The following is a 22,820-nucleotide window of genomic DNA, read 5'->3' as shown; positions in this document are numbered from 1 at the left end:
AGTGGTGAGGGAAGCCAGACAGGGCCGTGCTTATATACAGCACGAACGGGCGATGAGCTCATGCATATGAAGCGGAAGCTGGCCGCGGCGCCACCAGACGTCAACGTGCGTGTCCCTATGACGTTCCTACAGCCTATAATTGGTACGCTTGAAGCTGGAGTGTGCGGCAAGGGCCAGAGTGAGCTGACGTAGATTGGGGCATGGTGCCTCGTATGAACTTGACTTGGAACCATGATTGTACGGGTCCATTACGATAGGATTCAAGTTGCTCCCAGTACTTGATAAATATGCGCGTCGGTTGAATTCCAAGAACTCTGTTTACATAAGGCAAAGCCAGACGTTACACAGAATTGAGGGCTGCCATGAAGGATAACGCCACGGTCTCTCTACAGAATTGTCTGAACCCTCACCGTGGCCAGCCAGCTCTATACTGTCAGCATTTTCCAAGCATTTCCATTTCAGGCCAGACGCGCGATCGCCACTGCGCGCCCCGATCACACCGCTTCCGCCGGCCCCGCCGATCTGGGGACGATTGGCGCTGGGCATCGGCCACTTTCACCTTCGCGCACTGCGCAGCTTGAACGCCGCGAGGACGCAACGCTCACATTCATATTGCCGGACAGCAGACGGCCCCGACCCTAGCTTCCTCGCGCGGTGGCCAATCCCCATCCATAATCATCCTCTCCTCGGCTGGTCTTCGTGCATGGCGTCTCTCCGGCTGCTGCCACGTCGCGCTCTGAGGCGCGACCCCCGTCTCGTCGAACGACACCCGACGACTTCAATCCGCCATGCGTCTACGAGCTCGCCAGCGGCAACCTCAGGACTGTTTTCACTGCGCTCAGGCATCTATGCTTCCGTCTTTGTCGTCTCTACAGGCCTCTTCGTCGCCTACTATGTCGACTCTCGTGCCGCCATGCACCGCTATGTCGTAATGCCTGTGCTGAGGACTCTGCTGGATGCGGAAACGAGCCACAAGCTCGCGCTCAGGGTGCTCGGAAGTGGGCTGGCACCTCGGGATACGCAGAAGGATGACGAGCGGTTAAGAACGAGCGTACGTCCGTACCCCCTTGGCCAGCCACTTCGCCCTGACTGTTGCTCGTGTCGTAGCTCTGGGGAGAGGAACTGAGTAATCCGCTTGGCATGGCAGCAGGCTTCGACAAGGATGGGGAAGCGACAGATGGTGAGTACCCGCACTGGCTCCTGACCGCTATCCTGTTGATGGGTCGCCATACGACTAGGCCTATTCAACCTCGGGTTCAGCTGGGTCGAGATTGGTAGCGTGACGCCGAGACCGCAGGTCAGTATACTATCCCTCAAACCGTACGAGGCTGCATTCGACGCGGTTGCCTTGTTAATGCCCTACCATGAGATGCTGGACTAAAGAACACGGATGAATTTGATGTGCTCCAGCTCTCTAAAGGTGTTTTCGTATCTTTGAGGGGCTTTCCCTTTTGACGTTCCTTCCTATTGACTCGCATTTCCGTCGGTCCGCTGACCCAACACCAGCCAGGTAATCCCAAACCGCGAGTCTTCCGGCTCCCCTCGGATGAAGCCATAATCAACCGCTATGGGTTCCCCTCGGACGGACACACTGCCGTCTTAGCACGCCTGCGAGCCCGTCTACCCCTGTTCCAAGACCCAGATGCAGCCGCCGCACAACACGCGTCGCTCCGTCCGGACGCATTGCTCGCCGTCAACCTTGGGAAGAATAAGTCGTCACCTGCCGACTCCATTGACGACTTCGTGCAAGGAGTGCACATGTTCGGGCCATATGCGGACGTGCTAGTCATCAACGTATCAAGTCCAAACACCCCCGGTCTTCGGTATGTTCTTTTTCATTGCTATCCAACTGTCAATTGTTGTTCTTGGCAACAAAGTGTCATCTACTGTCAGTCGCTTCAGCGTCAGGAACCTCTCGATTGGGGCCATGCCACGCCTCATATTCGAACCACGATAAAACCTTGTATGGGGTGCTGTCATTCGCGGCACGATTGCCTACGATGATCCCCCACTCCTGCGCCTAGATAACACGACCATCATACTCTATCATTGCAATGCTCTCACGTCGGGGTCTCTCGTCTGTGTGCCTGGCTAACTGTTGGACCAGATCTCTCCAAACGCGGGCGCTTCTCGAACGCTTGCTCGACGGCGTGGGTCGTGCCCGGGACGAACTTCTCGTGCCTTCCGAGGCCAGCGGAACAACCGCTTCCACGGGAACTACGAAGCCGAAGCTGGTGCTGAAGATCGCCCCTGATTTGGATGAGGCGGAACTGGCGGCCATTGCAGGAGCCGTACGCTCCAGTGGGGTGGACGGCGTCATCGTGAGCAACACCACTATTCGTCGTCCGAAGGAACTGGGTGACCGTACGTACCTGTTCGTCCTGCGCCATCCTCTCAAAACTGAATTCGAACTTTCGCCATTCCTCGGGTACATTCCCACGTCGACATACGTCATGGAACCAACGGGCCGCTCACCTCTCGAATAAACCAATCCTCCTGCCACGACAATCTTGCGCGGCATCAGCGAACAAAGACGAGGTCGGCGGGCTGTCAGGGCCGCCCTTGAAGCCATACACGCTCGCGACTCTCCGGACCTTGCGCGCGCTCTTGCCAGAGTCCGTGCCGCTGATCGGGTGCGGCGGGATCTCGTCCGGCGCGGATGCCCTCGACTACGCCAGGGCGGGCGCGGCAGCCGTCCAGGTGTACACACGGTTTGCGTACGAGGGCGTCGGCACGTGCCGGCGCATCAAGGACGAGCTCGCGGAGGCCCTAGCGCGCGAGGGCACGACGTGGGCGGGGGTCGTGCGGCGCGCGGTGGGCGAGCGGGGCGTGCAGAGCGCGGCGGGGCCGGCGGACGAGGGCGGGGCACTGGAGCAGCTCCGGAGAGAGGCGGAGGAGCTGATGCGCGTGGCGGACGAGCTGGGGAGGCGCATGGAGGCGGAGGCGGCGCAGGGTGAGACGCAGGGGGTGGGAGCAGATGATGGCTCGAAGGCGGTGCTGCCTGCGTTGTCGTAGCGCGTAGAAGCGGACGGTGCGTGTGGCGACGAGAAGTGCGCCGTGTCGCTCCATTTCGCTGATTCGTGCGGAGTCTGACCTCAGCTTTCGTGCTGGATGTTGCGTTTTGCGTGCATGTACGAGCAGGTCTGCGCGAAGTCTTGCCATTGGCTGTACGTGAGTCTAAAAATAAACCTACGGCCTACTAGTACTGTAATGATGAGTCCTCAGGAACTACGGACAGATAGCCTTGAGTGTTTTTGCGCCGCTCGGTGTGGATGCACCGCCTACCAGAAACCAGATAGTTCCCGGTCCCGCGCAGGCGACAGTTGGGCGACAGCCTGAATGCTCCTGTCTTTTGCCTGCCTCCCCGCATCAATTGTCGACCGTATGTACCTGAGCAAATCAGCGTCAGCTCAACATGGCCCCGCATCATGAGTGACCATGGCAGCATGGCCGCAACTCGGAGCTTCGAATGATAAGAACCCGTTCAGTGTCCGGGCAGCAAAGACCGGGTCGAATCCGGCGGCGATGGCATACTACTTACAGAGACCAGCCAGGTAGGACCGGGTCCAAAATGAAACTTGCAGCGCACTGCTCCGGGTACGACGGTGCTGAGTGCGGTGCTGCTGGCGCTGTTTTTCCGCCGCGGGATCTAGATATCGTGAGCGAGAAATCTGGCGCTAGATCTACTCTGATCTGGCCACATGTGCGCGATCGGTGTGTTTGCCTTCAAGGATGCGATTGCCCCGAACTTACCGCGTAGGATGAACTCGTTCACAGAACCAGATGGACGCTGTAGGTGGAAGGCGCGGGGGGTGCATCGAGCGCGATTCACGGGCGGGAGGAGGGGCTGATCGGCGGTCCGAATGGCTCAGAACGCCACCAGGTCTCGCGTGTGGCGTGCCACCGACGCGGAAGCAGGCCATTTCGCGGGCGTTGCCAATATGGCGTAAGCTTATCGCAGCGTCCGTGCGACGCCCGGGGCTGCTGCCAAGACCGGTGGAAGCCGCGGTAAGCCCTTGCGGACCCGTTCCATCTCAATTCTGTGGAAGGCGCCGCTCGCGAAGCATGAGGACGGCGACATACCCACATGCTATCTCCAACTGTATCGCCCGTTCTGGAGTCGTTCCTAGGCCATCCTACGTATGGAGACCCTGTCCTGATCTCGACAAACCGGGCTACCGGCCGTGTACATATACCCCATGTCGCCAACCGAGCACGCCCATGCGACCGCCCTTTCGCGCCCAGAGCCCTTCATTTGCTCCGCACTGACCTTGCTCTTCAGTTGCGTCTAACAGCTCCCTCGCCATGGCACGTCAGGATCCCGAGCTCGCGTCGCCCATCGAGGCGCGCGACGCGGCTGAAGTCGTCGACCAGCTCCCCCACTACGCCCACGAAAGCAAGTCGCAGGACGTGCTCGACGAGAAGCAGCTGGCCAGCAAGGAATCGGCGACGACCCACTCCGTCGACGTCGACGAGCTCGACGGCGTTCCCCACGATGAGAAGGGCAACGAGAAGGTCCTCGAGACGGCGGCGGATTTCTCCCGGGCACTGGTCAGCAGCGAGGACGATCCTAACCTTCCGATCCATACGTTCCGTATGTGGTTTACTGGACTGGGCCTCGCTGTCTTTGGCGCTGTCCTTGGCATGCTCTTCGTGAGTAGGAATGATCAACTCTTGTCAGCTGAGCGCTGATTGCTCCCTGTAGCAATTCCGTCCACAAGTTATCGATGTGTCTGCTTTGTTCCTGCAGCTGCTCGCCTACATGCTCGGACGCTTCTTTGAGGCTGCTATCCCAGGCCCTGGGTCGCGCTTCCACAATGGCAACTGGTTCTGGAACTGGGTGAACCCTGGCCCGTTCAGTAAGTCTCCTGCATAGTTACTGTATCGTACATATGGGCTAATCGTTATCTCATGCTAGACTTGAAGGAGCATGTTGCAGCGCAGATCATGGCAAACACAGCCGCCACTGCTGCCCAAGCCTGCTTTGTGTTCGCGTCGGATGACCTGTTCTACGGCATTACTGTCAACGTCAGTGTCTCATGACACGACTCTCATATACATATCGTTGACATTTGCATACAGCCTGGGAACGCCATCTTCACTCTCTTGGCCTCTCAGTTGATTGGGTATGGCTTCGCTGGCTTGTTCCGTAAGTGACGGGTGTCACCTCCAAATACTGTCATGCTAACCATCAAACGTAAGGTGCGTTCCTGGTCTACCCCACGGTGATGTTGTACCCGCAAAACCTCATCTACGTCAACTTGTTCGATGTCCTGCACCGTTCCAAGGGTGAGGTTCTCCAGGGCAAACGTCTCCGGTTCTTCTGGATCGTCACTGGCGCCATCTTCGTGTATGAGTGGTTCCCGGAGTGGATCGCACCTCTACTCGGTTCGTTCAACATCGTGTGCCTCTGTGCGCGCCACTCGGATTGGGTCTCGTACATTTTCGGTGGTGCGGAGGGTAACGAGGGAATGGGGCTCATGGGCTTCGGCATCGACTGGGCGAACATCACCTCGACTCCCTTCTACGCCCCTCTCTCGACGCAGATCTCCAACTACGTAGGCTGGTTGATCAACTACTTCCTCCTCCCCGCCATCTTCGCCAGCAACGTGTGGCACTCCAAGAGCTTCCCATTCATTTCGCAAAACCTGTTCAACGAGGACGGCAGCATCTACAACCAGTCCCTCATTCTCAACCCGGACTTCTCGCTCAACAAGACGGCGTTCGAGATCCACGGCCAGCCCTGGCAGAGTGGGTCGACCGTCATCTACAACCTCGGCATCAACATGTCTATCGGCGCGACATTCGTCCACATCGCGCTTTGGCATGGCAAGGAGATCTGGGCGACGTTCATGGACTACGTCCACCGCCGCCCGATCGACGACTACCACTATCAGCGCATGCAGGTCTACCGCGAGGTCCCAATGTGGTGGTATGGCGCCACCACCCTCGCCGCGTTCGTGACAGCGATGGTCTGTGCGTACACGGAGAAGTCAGGCCTGCCCTGGTGGGCACTCATCGTCGCGCTGATCATCGCGGCCTTCTGTCTCCCCTTCTACGGTGCAATGTGGGCCGTCGCTGCGTTCAAGCCCGTCATACAGAACATGTTCCAGATGCTGGGCGCTGCGCTCATCCCAGGGTCGTCTCAGGCGAACATGTACTTTGAGCTCTACTCCAGTCAGGCGCTGAAGCAAGCCGCGTCCATGCTTGGCGACCTCAAGCTCGGCCAGTACACGAAGTGTATGTTCTTGCGTGATGTGTCTCATGTGCAACTCATCTGAGCCGTTCTCGCAGTGCCCCCCAGGACCACGTTCTCTGTACAGATGGCTGGCACTGTCGTTGGCGCACTGCTCAACTGTGCGTCCACCAATACTTACCATGGTGATATGAATCGCTCACGTTTATATCTAGACGTCATCATGCAGACCGTTATCTCTAACGAGCGCGAGATTCTCGTACGTCGTCCATCTGTCAGATGCATGGACACGATCTGATCTCAGTGAATTTGTAGCTGAGTAACGAGGGTACTCGCGTCTGGAGCGGACAACAGGTGCAGTCGTACAACGCCAACGCCATCCTCTGGGGTGCCCTCGGCAAGGAGATCTGTACGTGCCGCTGCTACAGCCCCTTCACAACGCGATACTAACTCGTTCGCGACAGACGGCCCTGGCGGACCTTACTTCATCGTGCCGCTCGGTATCGTCATCGGCCTTGGGCTTCCAATCATCCCGTGGCTTCTCTATAGGAAGTACCGCTGGCATTGGCTCACCCTCGTCAACACCTCTGTCCTTGCTTGTGCGTATACCATGAAGTTCTTGGCAAATATGGCTGCTGACGACGCGATGCAGACAACATCGGTGATCTCGCTGGTGGCACCAACGGCTACATCAACACCTGGATGGCGATCGGTCTCACCTCGCACTTCTACGTCCGGAAGTACCGCGCAGGCTGGTTCAGGAAGTACAACGTACGTCGTGTCCTGTCGCTCACCATGGCGACCCGCGTGCTGAGGTTGCATATTTTGTAGTACCTGTTCGGCGCTGCCGTCGATGGTGGCGCACAGATCTTTGTGTTCATCTTCTCGTTCGCGCTTGCGGGAGCAGGTGGTGTCACCGTCAACTTCCCGAATTGGGCACTCAACCCTGAGGGTAACGCGGTATGTCTACATGGCACTGCTGTCCTTACCGCTTACTCACGCCGGGTTTCCCAGGATTACTGCAAGGTGACAGGGTCAGAGTAGATGCGTCGTCTGGTAATGGACATACATTAGTATTGTTGCAAGGGCTCGTTCGTCGTATCATCTCTTGCTGTTGTAGACTACCATGACGGTAATGCCGAACAGTTCGGCTCGCCACACGAGGGCAAACTGTATCATTACTTACTACATAGATCCAACCCTTCCAAACGAGTCGTGACCAAGATGATGAAGACACGGCGGCGAAGCTGTCTGAACGAGCTCAAGGCTGCATCGCTTAGCGTTTGTGTCTGGTACCTCGGAGGCCGACAGTTGGCACTACGTGGATTCCAAACGTGAGTACTATCAAGTAGTACTTACACGATCGTCAAACGCGAGAGGCATCACTACTTATCTTTGACCGGACCCACATAACTCGCGAATGATAGAAAAAGGATGATAAAAGCAGGATGAGAGGGTAGATTCTGATTCCTTCTCATCATCCCTACTACTACTACTAGTAGTACACTGCCATCCGAGTCGTCGGAACAATCCGTGTCTTGAGTTCGACTTGTCAGAGCTTCCACCACAAGACATTTGTTAACTTACTCCAACGATATCATCATAATCCTTATTGAAGTTTCTCGTAGCGACCGCGGACAGACCGTGCAACGACTGAATATCGCGTTTGTCTGAGCTCTGTCAAACACGTAAGGTACAAACAGATGAGCAACGAGCTTATATACTATGTATGCTGACCAAGCACTCGTCTGTACGCACGAGATTGCAAACTCCAACAATCCTAATGTTGCCAAAGCAAGTAGGCAGTGACGTGGCTGGTACGATCAAGTACTACTACTAGGTCGCATACTTATGTAGTGTCTTGGGCGGACGATCGGGCATGCTTCGGGCATGCTTTGGGCGTCCATCGGCTACTGTGCACCGGATGAAACTTTCGATCCTTCAAGTGAAAGATCGATAAAATTGACAAAATCTTTTTCACGATATTTCGTATGAAAGATTGTCAATAAAAGTCAGAAACAATCAATTAATCATTCAGACTCGAAGTATCAGGAACAGATCACAGAAGGATTCATTGACAAGTGTCTTTGATCTGTTTGTGATCCTCTAGGCAAATGATTGAGAACATGATATTCAAAAATTCTTGGACACTATGTGGCTCAATTGTTCTGAAAGGATTGAAAACAGATTGTCACATGGGGTGTTACAATCTTTTCTCAATCTTTCAGGCTGTCACAATCTGTTTCAAATCCTTCCAGCTGTTGATATCTTGGTGAGATTGGAAACAATTTGTATCCCAGGGGTTCAAAACAATTTGCCCAAAAGGATTGACAAGAGATTGTGACACTAGCTGTGACACTGTGCCACTTCCCTATGACAGAGCAGTGAAGGCAATTATGCCAAACCTATGATAAGCTGCCTTCTGCTGGTATGCTCAGTCAATTTTGGTCCCTCTTTCATTGCATCTGGACATGCACAGGTCTGGGACATGTTCATTAGTCATACAATGAGATGCACATCTCTAGGAATGTACAATCACAAGTACAACCCTGTACACTGAGTGCATCTAATGAGACTCATGTGATGGCAGGCAATGAATGAGGGACCAAAAATGACTGAGCATACCAGCAGAAGGCAGCTTATCATAGGTTTGGCATAATTGCCTTCACTGCTCTGTCATAGGGAAGTGGCACAGTGTCACAGCTAGTGTCACAATCTCTTGTCAATCCTTTTGGGCAAATTGTTTTGAACCCCTGGGATACAAATTGTTTCCAATCTCACCAAGATATCAACAGCTGGAAGGATTTGAAACAGATTGTGACAGCCTGAAAGATTGAGAAAAGATTGTAACACCCCATGTGACAATCTGTTTTCAATCCTTTCAGAACAATTGAGCCACATAGTGTCCAAGAATTTTTGAATATCATGTTCTCAATCATTTGCCTAGAGGATCACAAACAGATCAAAGACACTTGTCAATGAATCCTTCTGTGATCTGTTCCTGATACTTCGAGTCTGAATGATTAATTGATTGTTTCTGACTTTTATTGACAATCTTTCATACGAAATATCGTGAAAAAGATTTTGTCAATTTTATCGATCTTTCACTTGAAGGATCGAAAGTTTCATCCGGTGGTGGGGCAACCTTCCGAGGCAGATCGACGTCTTGCCTCTCGTCTCCTCCGCGGTTTGCTGGCTCACGGAAATAAAACATACCACGTACATACCTCGAGCAAAATGATGAGAGTGGGATTCGAACCCACGCCCTTGCGGACCAGATAACCATGGCTGAATGAGTTAAATTATCATGTTTCCATGAGTTCACCTTAGTCTGGCGCCTTAGACCACTCGGCCATCTCACCACGGTGCATTGGCGCCTATTTATACGCATGACCAGCGGGGCCTTCCGGAGACTATTGTGCTGATCGCGCCCATTGTGCGATGGACATTGTGCTGGACAATCGATTGGGCGTTGAACGACGCTTGGAGGCGGAAAGGCACTGGATGGCTGCTTGGCACTACTCTCCCACACACTCTAATGCGGCTCCACAGGGCACAATGGCCGCCTGGCGACCGGCAACTGCCTCCTCGTGCTTGTTCTCCTTGTTGCCATTGTCCTCATGTGGCCCCTCTCTTCGCGCTTTGCATCCACATGGCCCAACATCACCGGCTTCTCGCTTTACGCACTTGCAAAGTGCACATATATAACGGCGCGTCTTCCCTCCGCTCTCCCCACCATTCCTCCCTCTCTCCCTTCCTCTCCTTCCCTGACGTCGCGCCTCCCGAGCTGCGCTCGCCACTGTTTCTCCCGGCTTTCACTCCTTCTGGCCATTCTTAGCGTCCGAGTCCGGCACTGACCTTTCCCTGCTGCTAGTCAAGCACCATCCATTCATTCTTAACGTGACGCATAACGTGTCTCGCCATGGCCCGCATCTTCAACACTCTTCTCGTCGCTCTCGTCTCTGTCGCCGTCAATGTGCACGGCTTTCCGCTCGAAAAGCGCATTGCCCAGTCCATCTCCGACTCTACCACAAAGTGGGAGGCGGCTTGTGTACGTCTCCAGTTATGCTGTCTGCGCGCGACCACTGCTGATGAGTGGCTCAGGATGCCGCAGGTGGAGGTTCTCAGTGCAACACCATCGCCGTCAATGCTTTTGGCAACCTCCTCGCCGCCGCTGACGCCTGCGGTCAACAAGATGCCGCTGACACCATGATCGATCTCGCGAAGCAGCTTAACAGCGACGCTGACATGATCAAGTTTGCCCAGATCTTTGCGCAGCAGCCTCGCAACACGGTCAGTAGGCAACCATCCCGCACAGTCCACCTGTCATGCTGATCAAGGATGTACATTGCAGCCGACCTCACAAGCCGTGCCTTACTGCCAGAGTGCGCCCAAGAACGCCGAGCTCGATGGGCTGTTCCAGTGCCAGTTCCAGGGCGCGAACGAGAACACCTTTGTCGGGGGCCTCTCCGTCGGCTCCCCCGGCACCATCCCCTTCGGTATGACCAGCGCCGTCTCCCCCGCCGGCTCGTGCCCCGCGAACCCCAGCGGACCCATCCCCGACGGCCAGCAGCTCTCCGACCTCGTCGACAGTCCTGGCACTGGCTCTACCAGCGGCTCAGGCTCAGGCTCGGCTTCCGCCTCCGCCGTCGCGTCAACCACCGCTGCTGCATCGTCTGCTGGGGGCACTAGCGCTGTTGCGACCTCTGTGGCTGCTACGTCCGTCGCCGCGGTGGCGAGTTCTACCGGCTCGTGTGTGGTCGTCACAGCCACTGTGACCGCCTCTGATTCGTCGCCGTCATCGTTGCCGTCGTCGTCGGCATCATCATCATCGTCGCCGTCGTCGTCGTCCGGCTCCAGCTTCCTCCTCTCGAACGGTCAGATGGCCCAGCAGCAGAACGCGCAGTTCGCCACGATGACCGCGAACGACACCTGCGACGGTACGCATGCACACGCACTAACTCTCCGTGAATATTGCTGACGAGCAGCCACCGCAGAGGGCACCGACGCGTGTGTCAGCGGCCAATTCGCGCAGTGCGTCAGCGGCTCGTACGTCATGCAGAGCTGTGGGGCGTCGCTCAGCTGCTTCGCGCTCCCGCTCGTCAACAAGGCCGGCACCTCCATCACTTGCACGACCGAGTCCGACGCCGCGAGCCGCATCGCGAACACGGGTGCCACCGGTGGCGTCAGCGGCGACGGCTCGTCTTCGTCCTCGTCCTCTGGTGCGGCGTCCTCTGCGGTCGCGTCGCCGTCGGCGGCGCCGACGGCGAACACGGAGATCGCGATGGCGGCGACCTCATCCGCTGCTGCTGCGTCCTCGACAAGCAGCAGCTCCTCGGGCAGCGGCTTCCTGCTCTCGAACGGCCAGCAAGCGCAACAGCAGAACGCACAATTCTCCTCGCTCAGCGCGAGCTCTGCCTGCGACGGTACGTCTTCCCTCTCTTCGCACGGCCTGCTTCCTTACTAACGGTGCGCGGCAGACGGCTCGGAGGCGTGCGTCGGCGGCCAGTTTGCGCAGTGCGTCGGCGGCTCGTACGTGACGCAGACCTGCGGAGCGTCACTCAGCTGCTTCGCGCTCCCCCTCGTGAACAAGGCGGGCACGAGCATCACGTGCACGACGCAGGACGATGCGGCGAGCCGTATCGCCAACACGGGCGCGACGGGCGGCGTCACCGGCAACTGAGGCGAGCTCCTCATTGCTTGCCGGCGAGGCGACGCCGACGGAGGGAACTGAGCCTTGAGTGAATATCACGATGATTTCTCTGAATGGCGTTGGTTCTCATGATACTGTATCGATAGCTTCCCCGTCCTCTTCTCTCATCTCTGCTGGAATGCGGGCACGACACGTTGTTTACATATGCGTACACGAGCCGTAGCCGTTTTTGGAGATAACATTAGCAGTTATAGCAATGGAGTGTTGAGACGCTTCATACGATCGCGTGCATGTTAGCACCGTTAGCGTTGAGATCTCGATCGGTGCTCAGCCACCGCCACAACCGCGTCAACTCCGACACGGCCTTGTGGCTGAGAGTTGACTTGTAACTTAGTTGGCTCAAACTCTGACGACGTTCACCAGGTCCACTGTGTGCTTGCATGCGTGGAAGTACATGTGGCAATTGCATGAAGGCGGCAGCCACTACTTGACAGGCGTGCATTTCGGGTCCTGACTTGGTGCTTGCACTAGGTCGCCGAGGCACGACTCCGTTGGCCCGCTTCTGAAGCTTTAAATTAGGCTCGAGACACTCGGACCACATAGTTGACGTGTGAGTGCATACCGTTTGCTGCGTCGAATGTGTGTTCTAGGTTTGATGATCCGAATGCACCTGGGAACAACAGGGAGCTATAGGCTCCGCCCAGGAGTACATAGGTGGTACGTTTGGTTGAGGTGGGCACCGACCGGCTATCTGGACAATGCCTCTCGTTTGCATCCGAAGCTATCAAAAGTTGCCCCAGAGGTAGTCCGCACAGAATTCGCATCTTCTATACGAAATCATCCGCACTTCAAGTCATTCGCCGTGATGAACATCTTGACTTCGATAGTAGATACCGGCAAGCAGTGGGTCCTCCGGATGCCAAACACTATTGGATTCGAGCCCGTCTTCGCTTCTCGTCGTCATACCCGGCCACAGCCTGCAGATCCTGGCCACCATTTCACGCATTTTTGAATGCCTCGCGGAACTCGGTGCGGCACTGGCAGTCGATAGTAAGGTGCGTTATGTCATAGCTGCCGGTGCGTACTTACCGTGCTCGGGCGAGCTGTCGTGCATGCCGTTAGGATTAGTTGCCGATACCCACTGGGAACCATTCTGGCTGCCGGTTTAATAACCCTCAAGCTCGTCCGTGTCGCCTCCGTTCATTGAGCTTGGGCGTCGGCGGGGAGACACCACGGGACGCCACTTAGCGGGTTGGTAGCATCCAAGGTCGCAGAAGAATGCCCCGTATCGTCGCTCCAGCAGTGGACGCGCGCAATATGACCCTCAACTCCTGCGGTAGAGTTGGGCCAAATATGAGCAGCATGTGAGTGCAGTTGTGGAATGTTTGATATAAGCGGCATATTGCGCGGTATGAGGCTGACCGGTCTCGTTATTTCGAACTAGTACCTAATACCGCTGTTTGCTGGCTCCCTCGGATGTCATCGGATGCCAGACTGGGCCGATAGGTCTCTTCGTGTGGCGTGTTTCGCCACATGCAAGTCATTGGCCACGACCTGACGGGGGGCGTGTGTGCTCGATGGAGGTGAGGACGGTGTACTGTGTACATGACAAACACATCTATCCGAGCAGATACTGGCTACATAATCCACGCGTGGATGTGACTGGACGTACACCCCGTGGTCATGCTACCCTTCGAGGGCGAAATCAACCACAACGTTATCTGGGTGTTCAGGTCTCAACATACCGTCCACGCTTATGCCGATTCTGTCTCGGCGTCGTTATTCGTGGTCCGCCGCCCGAAGCGCTGTGGATGTCTTGTCGCAGGATCGGACCCGCCTCGGACAACAGACTGAACGGCCTCATTCCACATACCGGTCTCCAAACAAATGCTTCAAGACATCCGCGATTTCACGGGACTGCGCGTTGGGTGTCTCGAAGTATCATGGAATGCCTACGCTCGCCGTATAAAACCTGGAAACGGACGCACGATGGTCAGCAACTTGCGACGACGCAAACCGAGCAACACAGCACACGGCACACAAGGAAGACATGTCTGCGAACCAGAACCAGAACCAGGACCAGACCGCCGTCATCCGTGCGTTGGCCGCACACCGCGAGACGAACGGCAGACTGACACCGCTTCAATTGAGCAGACTGGCGGACGGAGCTGAACAACATACTGCAGAAGAACAAGCCCCTGGGACAGCTGACGTGGGCAGAGAGCGCCGCCCACGGCCACCAGGGCCCCTGGATCGCGGTCGCTATGAGTGAGTGCCCTTCTGTGTCACTATCCGGGTGAACGATTTATATATTGTGACCATGCAGTCAATGGCGTTGAGTACGGACGTGGTGAGGGCGACAGCAAGGACGCCGCGAAGGACGCCGCGGCGCACGTAGCTTATCTTCAAGTCCTAAATCAGCTTCAGGGGAGACGATGTGAGTCTTTCTTTGGAGAACACTTGGCCGTAACTCACATTTGCTGTAGGAAGAGTTCCTGTATGCGAGGACCTTTCTTCCGACCGCTGTACGCATATATAGACGTGTCCGTCAATAATGGTCATTCAGCATATTGGCGCATCTCGCGTTTGACGATCGTGTGATGCTTGCATCGTCCACCCAGTTGGTCACGAAGAACTAATTCTATCGACATGAGTAGACTTCGGGATACGATCGCCGAACCAAGCGTGATAGATTCCAGTGCCGCCTACATGCAGCGTCATCCGGAAGCGGCACTCTTGTTTCAGCCGTCGGCTGACAGGTTCTTTTGGCTGACCGGTCCTGTTGGCTGACAGGTCCTGTTGCTGGTAAGTCCTGTCGGCTGACAAGCTAAGGCCTGCAAGGTATAAGAGCTGCCGGAGGATGCACGGCTACAGCAGCTTCTACCAGCTAACTTGACACCCCCAGCAGAGTCTTGTCCCAGTCTTCCTGTCGTGCCGACGACATCTCGTACAAAGCCGATTTCTGCAGCTTCATGTAGCGTTCAAAGAGACGAGGTAATACGACCTGCCGTGAGGGCCAACGAGCTTCGCGTTTCGATATACTTTGTAGAATGCAAGTGACCTCAACGAGCCTCTCGTTCAACGGCAGGATAGCGTATTGGGTAGAGGGCTTCGGGTCGATGCCTGCGCTACGTGTGCCAATTACGACTCAGTGCGCGATGCGCTACATAGTACCCTGAGGTTCGTGAGTCCTGGCCTTCCAGTCATCGGATCAAACACCGCGTGGACCCAGGCGCGACCTTGCGCGAGCCAGAGTACGAGGGAACAAAAGGACATAAGGGGGCCCACACGCTGCCTAAATTCGGTGGACAGCAACCGACATACGACGTTGTACCTGCAGACAATGACCCACGATGCAATGAATAGGATTAGAAAGCATGTCCGAGTCCAGGCAGTGCACGAAGCAACACTGGGGGGTATGAGTGGTGTACATCGGCAACCCCAGCACTTGGCCCTGCAAGAAAGTTACGATATCACTCCGTGTGCATGTAATTATCCGAATGGCGCACGGAAAGCCAGCGTCAAACGCACCAGCTCTCCGTTTACTCGACCGATCAACCCTCCCCTCCCTCTATGATCTCCGTGTGTTTGATACCCAATATCTATGGAACAGCATGCACGTCATGTGTCCCGGTTGGTCCGAAAACCCCGTTTGCGTTCTAGACATAGTCCAAAGCAATCAGCACTGTAGCACAGAACATTCAAGGAACTCACCGAGTGTGAAGTCCGCACAGAGGGAGGGCGTGGACACAAGGAGCTCGGTAGGCCCATTCATAGAGACGGCGACCCGAGCCAGATTGGCTCACGATCGCTCTCCACATACACGCCTCGTGAACATGAGCCTAGAAGGTAGACTTGCGCCCCTCCTCTGAGGCTCATCGGTAGGCGATCAATGATGGGCCGCACGATATCGAGAAGCCCATCGATGTGGTGGCCGTCAATCCTCAAAGTCCTGACGTCGATTGTAATCCGAAGCGCCGTGAGTCTCTCGTGCAGTTCGGCAAGCGCTTGGTCCAGAACATCCCAGTCTGTGAAGTTTAGATAGACAGTGGGGTAGATTGAAACCACACAATGCACAATGAAGCGAAGCTGGAGTTGTCGAATACCCTTCGGTAGCGATTTCAAGAACTGAGGAAGGTAGGGACAAATAGTTCGGATACTCCTCGATGAGTCGAAATAGTAGCTGAGCGTGACGACGCGTAGTTTGTGGTGCTGTGAGCAGTCCACTTCCCTTAAGGACACTTGACATATCGTCAACTAAGTATATACATGAAGATCATCTAGTACAACTCACGTTGTATGTCCAGGAACGTTGCCGGGTAATAGTAGTTCACGCGGAGCACCTCCAGTGTCGACCGCGTTCGTGATAAGAGCATCGCAGTGGTCAAGTTCTCGGCACTGCGAACGCAGCTGTTGATTGACATCTCACGAACCGCCGGGGCGAACGGTGGGCTCAACAAGCCTTCGACGAACGAGGGCAGCATCTTGATATCTGCATCGAGGCAGAGCTTCTCGATGCGCCGGACGCCGACGCTTGAGTGACGGAGAGCCGCAGAGTTTGGCCTATCGAACGAATCGGCATCGGGATGGAAGTGAATGCTTTGCAGTGTCAGGGTGGATAATCCAGGAAACGCAGCCAGTAGTCGTAAGAGTTCGGAAGGGGAGAGGAAGGTCGACTGTAAGACCTCCAATGAGGACACAGCGGGCATGCCGGCGAATAGGTCCACAAGGGCTCTCGAACTTGCGCTGGCTTGGCCTCGGAATGCAAAAGGTGCAATATCAGTCCAATTGAAGCAAACAAGTCGCAGCAGCTGAGTTCGATGAAGTCGCTTCAGTATACGACCCAGCGTGATTCGGATAGTGGGGCCAGGGTGGACGAGCTGGGTTGTACAAGTCAACATCTCGAGTATATTGAAGCCAATGAATCGACATAAGGAGTCGCAGTCGCCGCCCAAGCTAGGAGAAAAGACTCCGTAGAGCGTGAGTTCGCGGACGTAGTCAGCAATCGGTGCACCCGTCGAGGCGGACGATTGCAGCACCCGTAGGAACCCGTCACAACGCGCCTTGGTGCACCTGAGATCTACGGATTGAAAAAGCCGCTGTCGGCATATATGGACCCAAGCATGGCACGTTAAGCTGCATGTTCTCAGCTCAACCGGATCGCCATCCAGGCTGTCGAGAATGGCATCAAGCACCTCGATGGGGACTACACAAGCGGTCATAATGAGTTCCAAGGCAGCGAGGCAGTCGTGTATAACACAGAATGCTGTCTTCGCCGAGTACAGATGTAGGACCTGAACAGTGAAGCTAGAATGAGCTGATGTCCCGCGCACGACGACGACAGTCACGCACCGTAATTCCGAGCAAACTCTAGTCCTTGATATATCTGCTCGACAATCCAAAGTGGAATCCCCGTCTTGTGGCGGCGAGGGGGGACGGCGGGCACCAACTTGACGGTGGTTGCAGTCAAAGAATTCCGCGATAATAGGCGCCATAGCCGCAGTCGGGGACGACCTGGGACGACAGGCTATCGCACTGTGCCGCCTGCACAGGCGTCTCAGCCTGGTCCCGACATCCAATCCGCATGCGGATTTACAGTGCTCTATGGTGTCCCAAGACGTCCCGATAGAGACGCCTAGAGTACTTACCACAGACAAGGCGGAGTCACGGCCACACGCCGTCGGCTTCGTCCTGGGCAGGGGAACTTGAAAGGCAAGCCTACGCCGCTCCGCATCAACTTGAACACTCCATATGCGGCGACTTCTGGTCCAGTGCATCGTGTCATATACCAAATGGTACTGTAACACGGGTGAGCAGACAGTTGTGACAGGAATGCCACATTAGGTTTTGTTACACAGAGTCGTCCTTAGTACATACGAGACTAACTACATCATTTCGAAGGTGCACCTCGAAACCTCCCACTCCCTCCTCAACATGTCAGCCCAAGCCATGATGAAGTAGATCACACCCGCCGGTAGGACACATTTGACGACTACCTCGTTCCAGTCCCAGCGCCGACGACGCAACTTGATCCATTCCTCCCGCATACCGCTCGCGCCGGCAAGGAGCGATCGGCGAAGCGGCGAGGGCGAAGGAGGCTGGGTAGTTCGTGGCTGAGGAGCGGGCGCGGGACCTATGTTGGACGTCACCCACAACTGAATGCTACGACTGTAACATGTGGTTGTACCGATGACAGCCCAGCAGAGGGCCGGGCGCTGCTCGTGGTTGAGGAGCGTTAGCGTCAGGTGGGTGGCTGGCCAGCAGATCGCTGTCACAGAGGGTCAAGCATCGCGATTTCAAAGTGACGCTCGAAACGTACTTTGGAGGGCGAACAACCGAATTAGAGTGGCGAACGGGGAGTAGTAAACTCTCCACCGCTTGAGTACTCCCGTCGTTAGTTGCAAGCACTGCCAACCAGTGAGAATAGACTGGCCTCCAAATGATGAGCCTGACTAGAAAGCGTCGCGCAGAATACAAGGACTTACCCATAACACACTAACGAAGTAGTCAACACGCCAGCTTAGAGGGCTCGGTGGACCACTCGGGGGCCAAACGATATGATAGATGTTCCATAATGTCCCGAAGACAGCGGGGACTATCGAGAGCAGACGAGAGAAGACGAAAAGAGATGCGAAGACCCAGGGTGGACATGCGAAGGGCGCAGGAGCGGGAAGTGCTGGACCTGTGATTCGAGCAGTTGGAAGGTTGCGTGGCTGGTCGATCAACGAGTAAGACACGAAGCCATCAGGGGCACTGCAAGTCTCATCGACTCACCGAATCGCTCTCCGTCTCTGTTTCCGTCGCTCCGGGCACGCCAGCTGCCGTTGTAATGGGTCTCAACCGCTCGCCGTCCTGGCCCGGGTCTTTGCGCCCCAAGAGACGCGATCTCAGGCTCCCTGCTAGGCTCAGAGGCATGGTGTACAATATGCCATCCTCCGAAGCTGACGTTTCGTCGGCTTCATCACCGGACACGTTGGGTTGCGGGTTCGGCAGCGGGAGCGTTGGAGGAGAGGTCGCACGTATGGACGAGAGGGCCTGAGGAGCGAGGGTCGCAGATGAGGTCGGCTCGGAGAGGTGTTGGACTTGCCGATTGGGATGCTGTTGGAACTGCGGGGTCGAGGTTGCGCGTTGTAGTTGGGCAAAGGTGACTGAATCGGGAGGTGTGGGAGAGTATGGCGGTGGGCTGCTGTCGGTCTCTGGCTCACTCATAGGTAAGATACTTGGTCGCGAGGAACGGAATAGGAATCAATGGACGCGGCTCGGAGGGTTCACGGTCGATGGCTTGTGAGATCCTGGCCTACGAGGCGAGGGCGACGAATGCCTGCGGGACAGATACGCTGCGATGCCTGAGCCCACAGCCAGAGTCTCGTTAGCGTTCAGTTCCTGACAGTTCACAAAGGCGTGTAGCCTACCTGCGTAATCTTCCTAGTGAACTTGAACCAGACGAGATGTGCCGGTGCTTCTGGAGGACTAGTAGCTGTACGAGCGAATGCTTCACCTCGACGCGAAACGATGGAATTGGGACTGGCAGAACGAGGGGTCTACTGTTCCCAAATGCTTGAGATACGCTGTTCTCGTCCCAGATGCTCCGTCAGACTTACAAAGGACGAGCTCGAGGTGGCTCCCGAATCGCGAAACGAGGACATGCGACAGATTTGGGCTTGGAAATTTTCGCGTCTCGTCACTTCTGAGCAATTTCATTGGTTAATCCTTACCAGGATGCACAATAACTCGAGAGTTGCGCCAGTAGTATGTAGTTTAGAGCATGATGGACTCTGCAAAGTGTCTGCCTGCCGCTTGCGCCCAACTTGCGCCACATTCCCGACGCCAGTCGCGTGGGGAGACCTGGGTCACGTGAAGGCCTACGTTGGGGAACATGTAGAGTGCCGCTGTACGACTACGCATGATTGACGCATGATCGGTAAAACCGGTAGTACGTGCTACACTGCTAGTACCGGTACCCCCAGTACGAAGCCCGAGACACGACCCACAACTTCGTCACCGCGCAACACCTCGAGCAACCCGCCTCGCGCGCCCGCCGTCCCGCACGACACTCACCAACACCACTAGCACATCTCGAGTGGCATGCCTGTCATCCCACCTGAAGGCCTGACACCCAACCTCATACTCAAACCGGGCACCGACGACGCGGCATGCCCACCCCGTCCGAGATTCGACTCATCACTAGCACGTCTCGACCGTCTTCCCGCCTTTTGAATCAACACAGACGCGGACGCAGACGCGGACGCAGACTCGGACCCGACGACATGGACATGGCATGCGTGGGCCAGTCCCTGTCGTCCCGGCCCAGAATGATAAATCGACAGCGACGACATGGCTAGCCCACACCTTGCCCATGCACCTGTCGACCCTCCTGTTCCTGTCGCGCCAAGCGACACGAGCGAATATGTATGATACAGTATAATCGGCTCTCCTCCGTCGCCGCTCCTCCCGCCGGTCTAGCACGCTCTCGTGGTCTCGCAGGGCAGTAACTGACTCACTGAATGCTCGCTCGGCGGCGGGCTCTCCCCCGAGCGCACAGTCAGGGCAGTCGAGGTCCGAATGGATCTACGCCGTACGGGCACCGTGCACCCGCAGGCCATAACATGTCTCCACAACCACAGTCCTTATGGCCACCGCCGCCTTTGCCCCCGCCCACCTTTGTGCCGATGCCGATGTTGATGCTGGTGATAGTGCCCGTGCTGATGATGCAGCCATCATGCGTTTATGAACTCGAGTTGTCTTGAGGTGACTGTATGCGCGCGCTGACGACGATTGGGTCTGTGTTTATTGGTAGATCTGCAGCCTGTGGGGGCCGATGGGCGTATGCGATCATACCAAAGCCGCGATAGCGAAGACCGCCTCCCCTCTCCGATTCCTCCTTTGTCTCTGTTACATTCCGGGGCTGTGAGATGCTGTGGTGCGGCCCTCTCATTCACAGCGTGACGGCGCGTCGCCCTTACTCACATACCTCCTTCTAATGTATTCTCCTCTAGTGTCTGCAATTGCCGGCACTGGATGGCCTAGACCAGGTCTATCTCCTTCAAGCCGTGCACCTACTCGCGCAGATACGCGTGAGCATCGACTTCCCATCACGTCCCTACATCCGATATAAGTACCGCCTCCGAGCTGCCAGCCCACACTTCAGGAGCCACTGGCAAACAACAATCCTTCGCATCCGACTGTGTAGAGCTTCCCACCGGTGCTGCTGCCTATGCCTGCCTCGCTATTTGATATTCAGTACACGGCCGGAAAAAAATCTGGAGGAATCCTATCAGCGGAGGTACCGTGTAATTTCGCGCAGTCCCGCCTATGAGCAGCCTGCGATCTGCATGCGATCTGCTTGCGGTTCAAGGTCGGCGTTTTGCCCTCGGGTTACGTGTGCATATATCACAGAGTACTTTGATGGACCCGAGGGCACGGTGCACCTACCTTTTTGGGTAGCGTCAGGTGACGCACTCGCAGCGACCGCGAAGTCCAAGGCGAGGATAACTTACTGGAGTGGTGAGCAAGGCTGCAAGGGTACTGTGATCATAGAGACATTATGAATTTGCCCGAAATAAGATTTCCTATATCCTCACGTATTCTGACTTCCGCGTTGAGAACGCGCGATACATATGTAGCATGCTCAAGAGTCAAGCAAGTCAAGACCGGACTTGCACTTGAAGAGGTTGTATGGGCATGGATAATAGTAACATTTATATACAAGTTGTTGAGTCATGCTAACAAAGCCAGCATGGCTCAATTGGCTACGACGTTGCCTTTCATCCATTATATCATACCGGGGTTCGACTCCCGCTATGTTTGAATTATTTTTACAGTTTCCCCTTGTCCTTATGGCCGGCTTTGGTTCCCCTTTCTGGTGCGGATTATGTCACAGCGGCCCACGTGTAAGACCTACAAGCAAACCACAGGCCCGTCCTGCAGGTGCGACACTACCCTTGATTCACAGGACACCGTCAAGCTATCCGTCAAAATATCATCATTCCCCTGCGGGTGCCTCGTTACCCGCCCTACGGTTGCCTACTGGCAGATTTCTGCCCGTGTAACGGATATACGAGTCGTGAGTACGCTCCCCGCTAATGTCGTTGTGAAGCGCTGCCTCACGACACCACGAGGCCGATGGTACTATCACGGTACCAGTAATGCAACTGGGATAGTAATGCAACTACTCAATTCTGAACACACTGCCTGCTCCAAATATTCTGGGATTTTTGTATATCATGTATTGTACCATGCTCCTTACAACTACACGCTTCGCACGATGTGTTGTTGAACTGGCTGAATGTACAGAATTCATTCCATACCGTTGTCCATCAATCTCAGTGCTTAGATCGCCTCGGATGACTCCGCGGTCTGTACGATTCTTTTGAGAGGCTGGATATATGGATTTACAACCTCATGATACCTTCTACAAAATTCTCCGGTGGGATCCGTGCATGCAGCGTACCTCTGGAGGCAAATGTCTTTTGGATGAGGTCGGAGCGTGATGAGCAGCCACTCGACGATCCAGGATCTCATCTCCGCTCCTTGCCGATGAACGGCATTTGGCAATGTGTGGCTGTGACTCCGTGAGTTACAAGTGCGGAAGGCCAGCTCTGTCTTCGCATCCAGAATTGTCTATGGCAGGTCGATGCCAAGCTCTGCTCGTACTCATGCACACAAAGCTGCAGTCGAAGCTGCTATCAGTTCAGCTGTTAAAGAGATTCGTGGTCAATCCGGCGATGTTAATATCAAACAGGTTGCTTCTCATCATAACATACCTTACTCTACTCTACTTCGCCGTCTCCAAGGGAAAACAAAGCCTCGCTCAGCTGCCCATGCTTCTCAACAGCTGCTCACTCCTGGACAGGAGAAGGCTTTTGTTGATTGGATCAAACATCTCAGCGTAATTGGACACCCTCTCAGTAAACGCACAATCGCCAAAAAGGTCCAGCGGCTCAGGCCACAGTGTGGCCTTCGGCCGCGTGG

At 55.5% G+C, this 22,820-nt stretch overlaps 7 protein-coding genes and 1 non-coding gene across 8 annotated transcripts; 5 read left to right on the top strand and 3 right to left on the bottom strand.

Annotated features, from left to right (window-relative positions):
- Positions 1-703: 703 nt before the first annotated feature.
- Positions 704-3,015, top strand: C8Q71DRAFT_862820 (dihydroorotate dehydrogenase; the record flags this gene model as incomplete). The annotated part of the gene is made up of 6 exons (XM_047928079.1): positions 704-1,051; positions 1,108-1,180; positions 1,239-1,297; positions 1,507-1,823; positions 2,108-2,364; positions 2,525-3,015. The coding sequence occupies 6 exons, from the start codon at positions 704-706 to the stop codon at positions 3,013-3,015; spliced, it is 1,545 nt and encodes a 514-aa protein (XP_047773326.1).
- Positions 3,016-4,220: 1,205 nt separating this feature from the next.
- On the top strand, positions 4,221-7,511 carry C8Q71DRAFT_788064 (OPT oligopeptide transporter). Its single transcript, XM_047925197.1, has 12 exons — positions 4,221-4,653; positions 4,706-4,859; positions 4,919-5,028; positions 5,083-5,149; positions 5,203-6,240; positions 6,295-6,357; positions 6,412-6,455; positions 6,512-6,605; positions 6,661-6,795; positions 6,849-6,967; positions 7,028-7,156; positions 7,211-7,511. The coding sequence occupies exons 1-12, from the start codon at positions 4,306-4,308 to the stop codon at positions 7,238-7,240; spliced, it is 2,331 nt and encodes a 776-aa protein (XP_047773325.1). The 5' UTR covers positions 4,221-4,305; the 3' UTR covers positions 7,241-7,511.
- A 1,923-nt stretch (positions 7,512-9,434) lies between these two features.
- C8Q71DRAFT_t149 lies at positions 9,435-9,558 on the bottom strand. Its single transcript has one exon. It is a non-coding gene; the product is annotated as a tRNA-Leu (tRNA).
- A 630-nt stretch (positions 9,559-10,188) lies between these two features.
- On the top strand, positions 10,189-12,030 carry C8Q71DRAFT_384598 (uncharacterized protein). The gene is made up of 6 exons (XM_047918221.1): positions 10,189-10,247; positions 10,311-10,489; positions 10,551-11,136; positions 11,194-11,622; positions 11,677-11,937; positions 11,996-12,030. The coding sequence occupies exons 2-5, from the start codon at positions 10,406-10,408 to the stop codon at positions 11,877-11,879; spliced, it is 1,302 nt and encodes a 433-aa protein (XP_047773324.1). The 5' UTR covers positions 10,189-10,247; positions 10,311-10,405; the 3' UTR covers positions 11,880-11,937; positions 11,996-12,030.
- Positions 12,031-13,899: 1,869 nt separating this feature from the next.
- Positions 13,900-14,488, top strand: C8Q71DRAFT_862817 (uncharacterized protein; the record flags this gene model as incomplete). The annotated part of the gene is made up of 5 exons (XM_047928078.1): positions 13,900-13,945; positions 14,004-14,117; positions 14,176-14,243; positions 14,336-14,346; positions 14,416-14,488. 5 exons carry the CDS (start codon positions 13,900-13,902, stop codon positions 14,486-14,488), a joined length of 312 nt encoding a protein of 103 aa, XP_047773323.1.
- A 1,035-nt stretch (positions 14,489-15,523) lies between these two features.
- C8Q71DRAFT_384581 (uncharacterized protein) lies at positions 15,524-17,431 on the bottom strand. Its single transcript, XM_047918220.1, has 3 exons — positions 17,202-17,431; positions 16,144-17,143; positions 15,524-16,090 (listed from the first exon to the last, which is right to left on the bottom strand). Exons 2-3 carry the CDS (start codon positions 17,069-17,071, stop codon positions 15,621-15,623), a joined length of 1,398 nt encoding a protein of 465 aa, XP_047773322.1. The 5' UTR covers positions 17,072-17,143; positions 17,202-17,431; the 3' UTR covers positions 15,524-15,620.
- A 303-nt stretch (positions 17,432-17,734) lies between these two features.
- C8Q71DRAFT_799539 (N-glycosylation protein-domain-containing protein) lies at positions 17,735-18,764 on the bottom strand (the record flags this gene model as incomplete). Its single annotated transcript, XM_047925893.1, has 4 exons — positions 17,735-18,117; positions 18,169-18,256; positions 18,335-18,562; positions 18,624-18,764. The coding sequence occupies 4 exons, from the start codon at positions 18,762-18,764 to the stop codon at positions 17,735-17,737; spliced, it is 840 nt and encodes a 279-aa protein (XP_047773321.1).
- A 2,824-nt stretch (positions 18,765-21,588) lies between these two features.
- Positions 21,589-22,187, top strand: C8Q71DRAFT_788043 (uncharacterized protein). The gene is made up of 2 exons (XM_047925196.1): positions 21,589-21,912; positions 21,968-22,187. Exon 1 carries the CDS (start codon positions 21,650-21,652, stop codon positions 21,896-21,898), a length of 249 nt encoding a protein of 82 aa, XP_047773320.1. The 5' UTR covers positions 21,589-21,649; the 3' UTR covers positions 21,899-21,912; positions 21,968-22,187.
- The last annotated feature ends 633 nt before the right edge of the window (positions 22,188-22,820 follow it).

This window comes from Rhodofomes roseus (genome assembly GCF_022264815.1).
Source record: "Rhodofomes roseus strain CIRM-BRFM 1785 chromosome Unknown C8Q71scaffold_34, whole genome shotgun sequence".
NCBI classification, from domain to species: domain Eukaryota; kingdom Fungi; phylum Basidiomycota; class Agaricomycetes; order Polyporales; family Fomitopsidaceae; genus Rhodofomes; species Rhodofomes roseus.
This window is presented reverse-complemented; position numbering and strand designations above follow the sequence as displayed.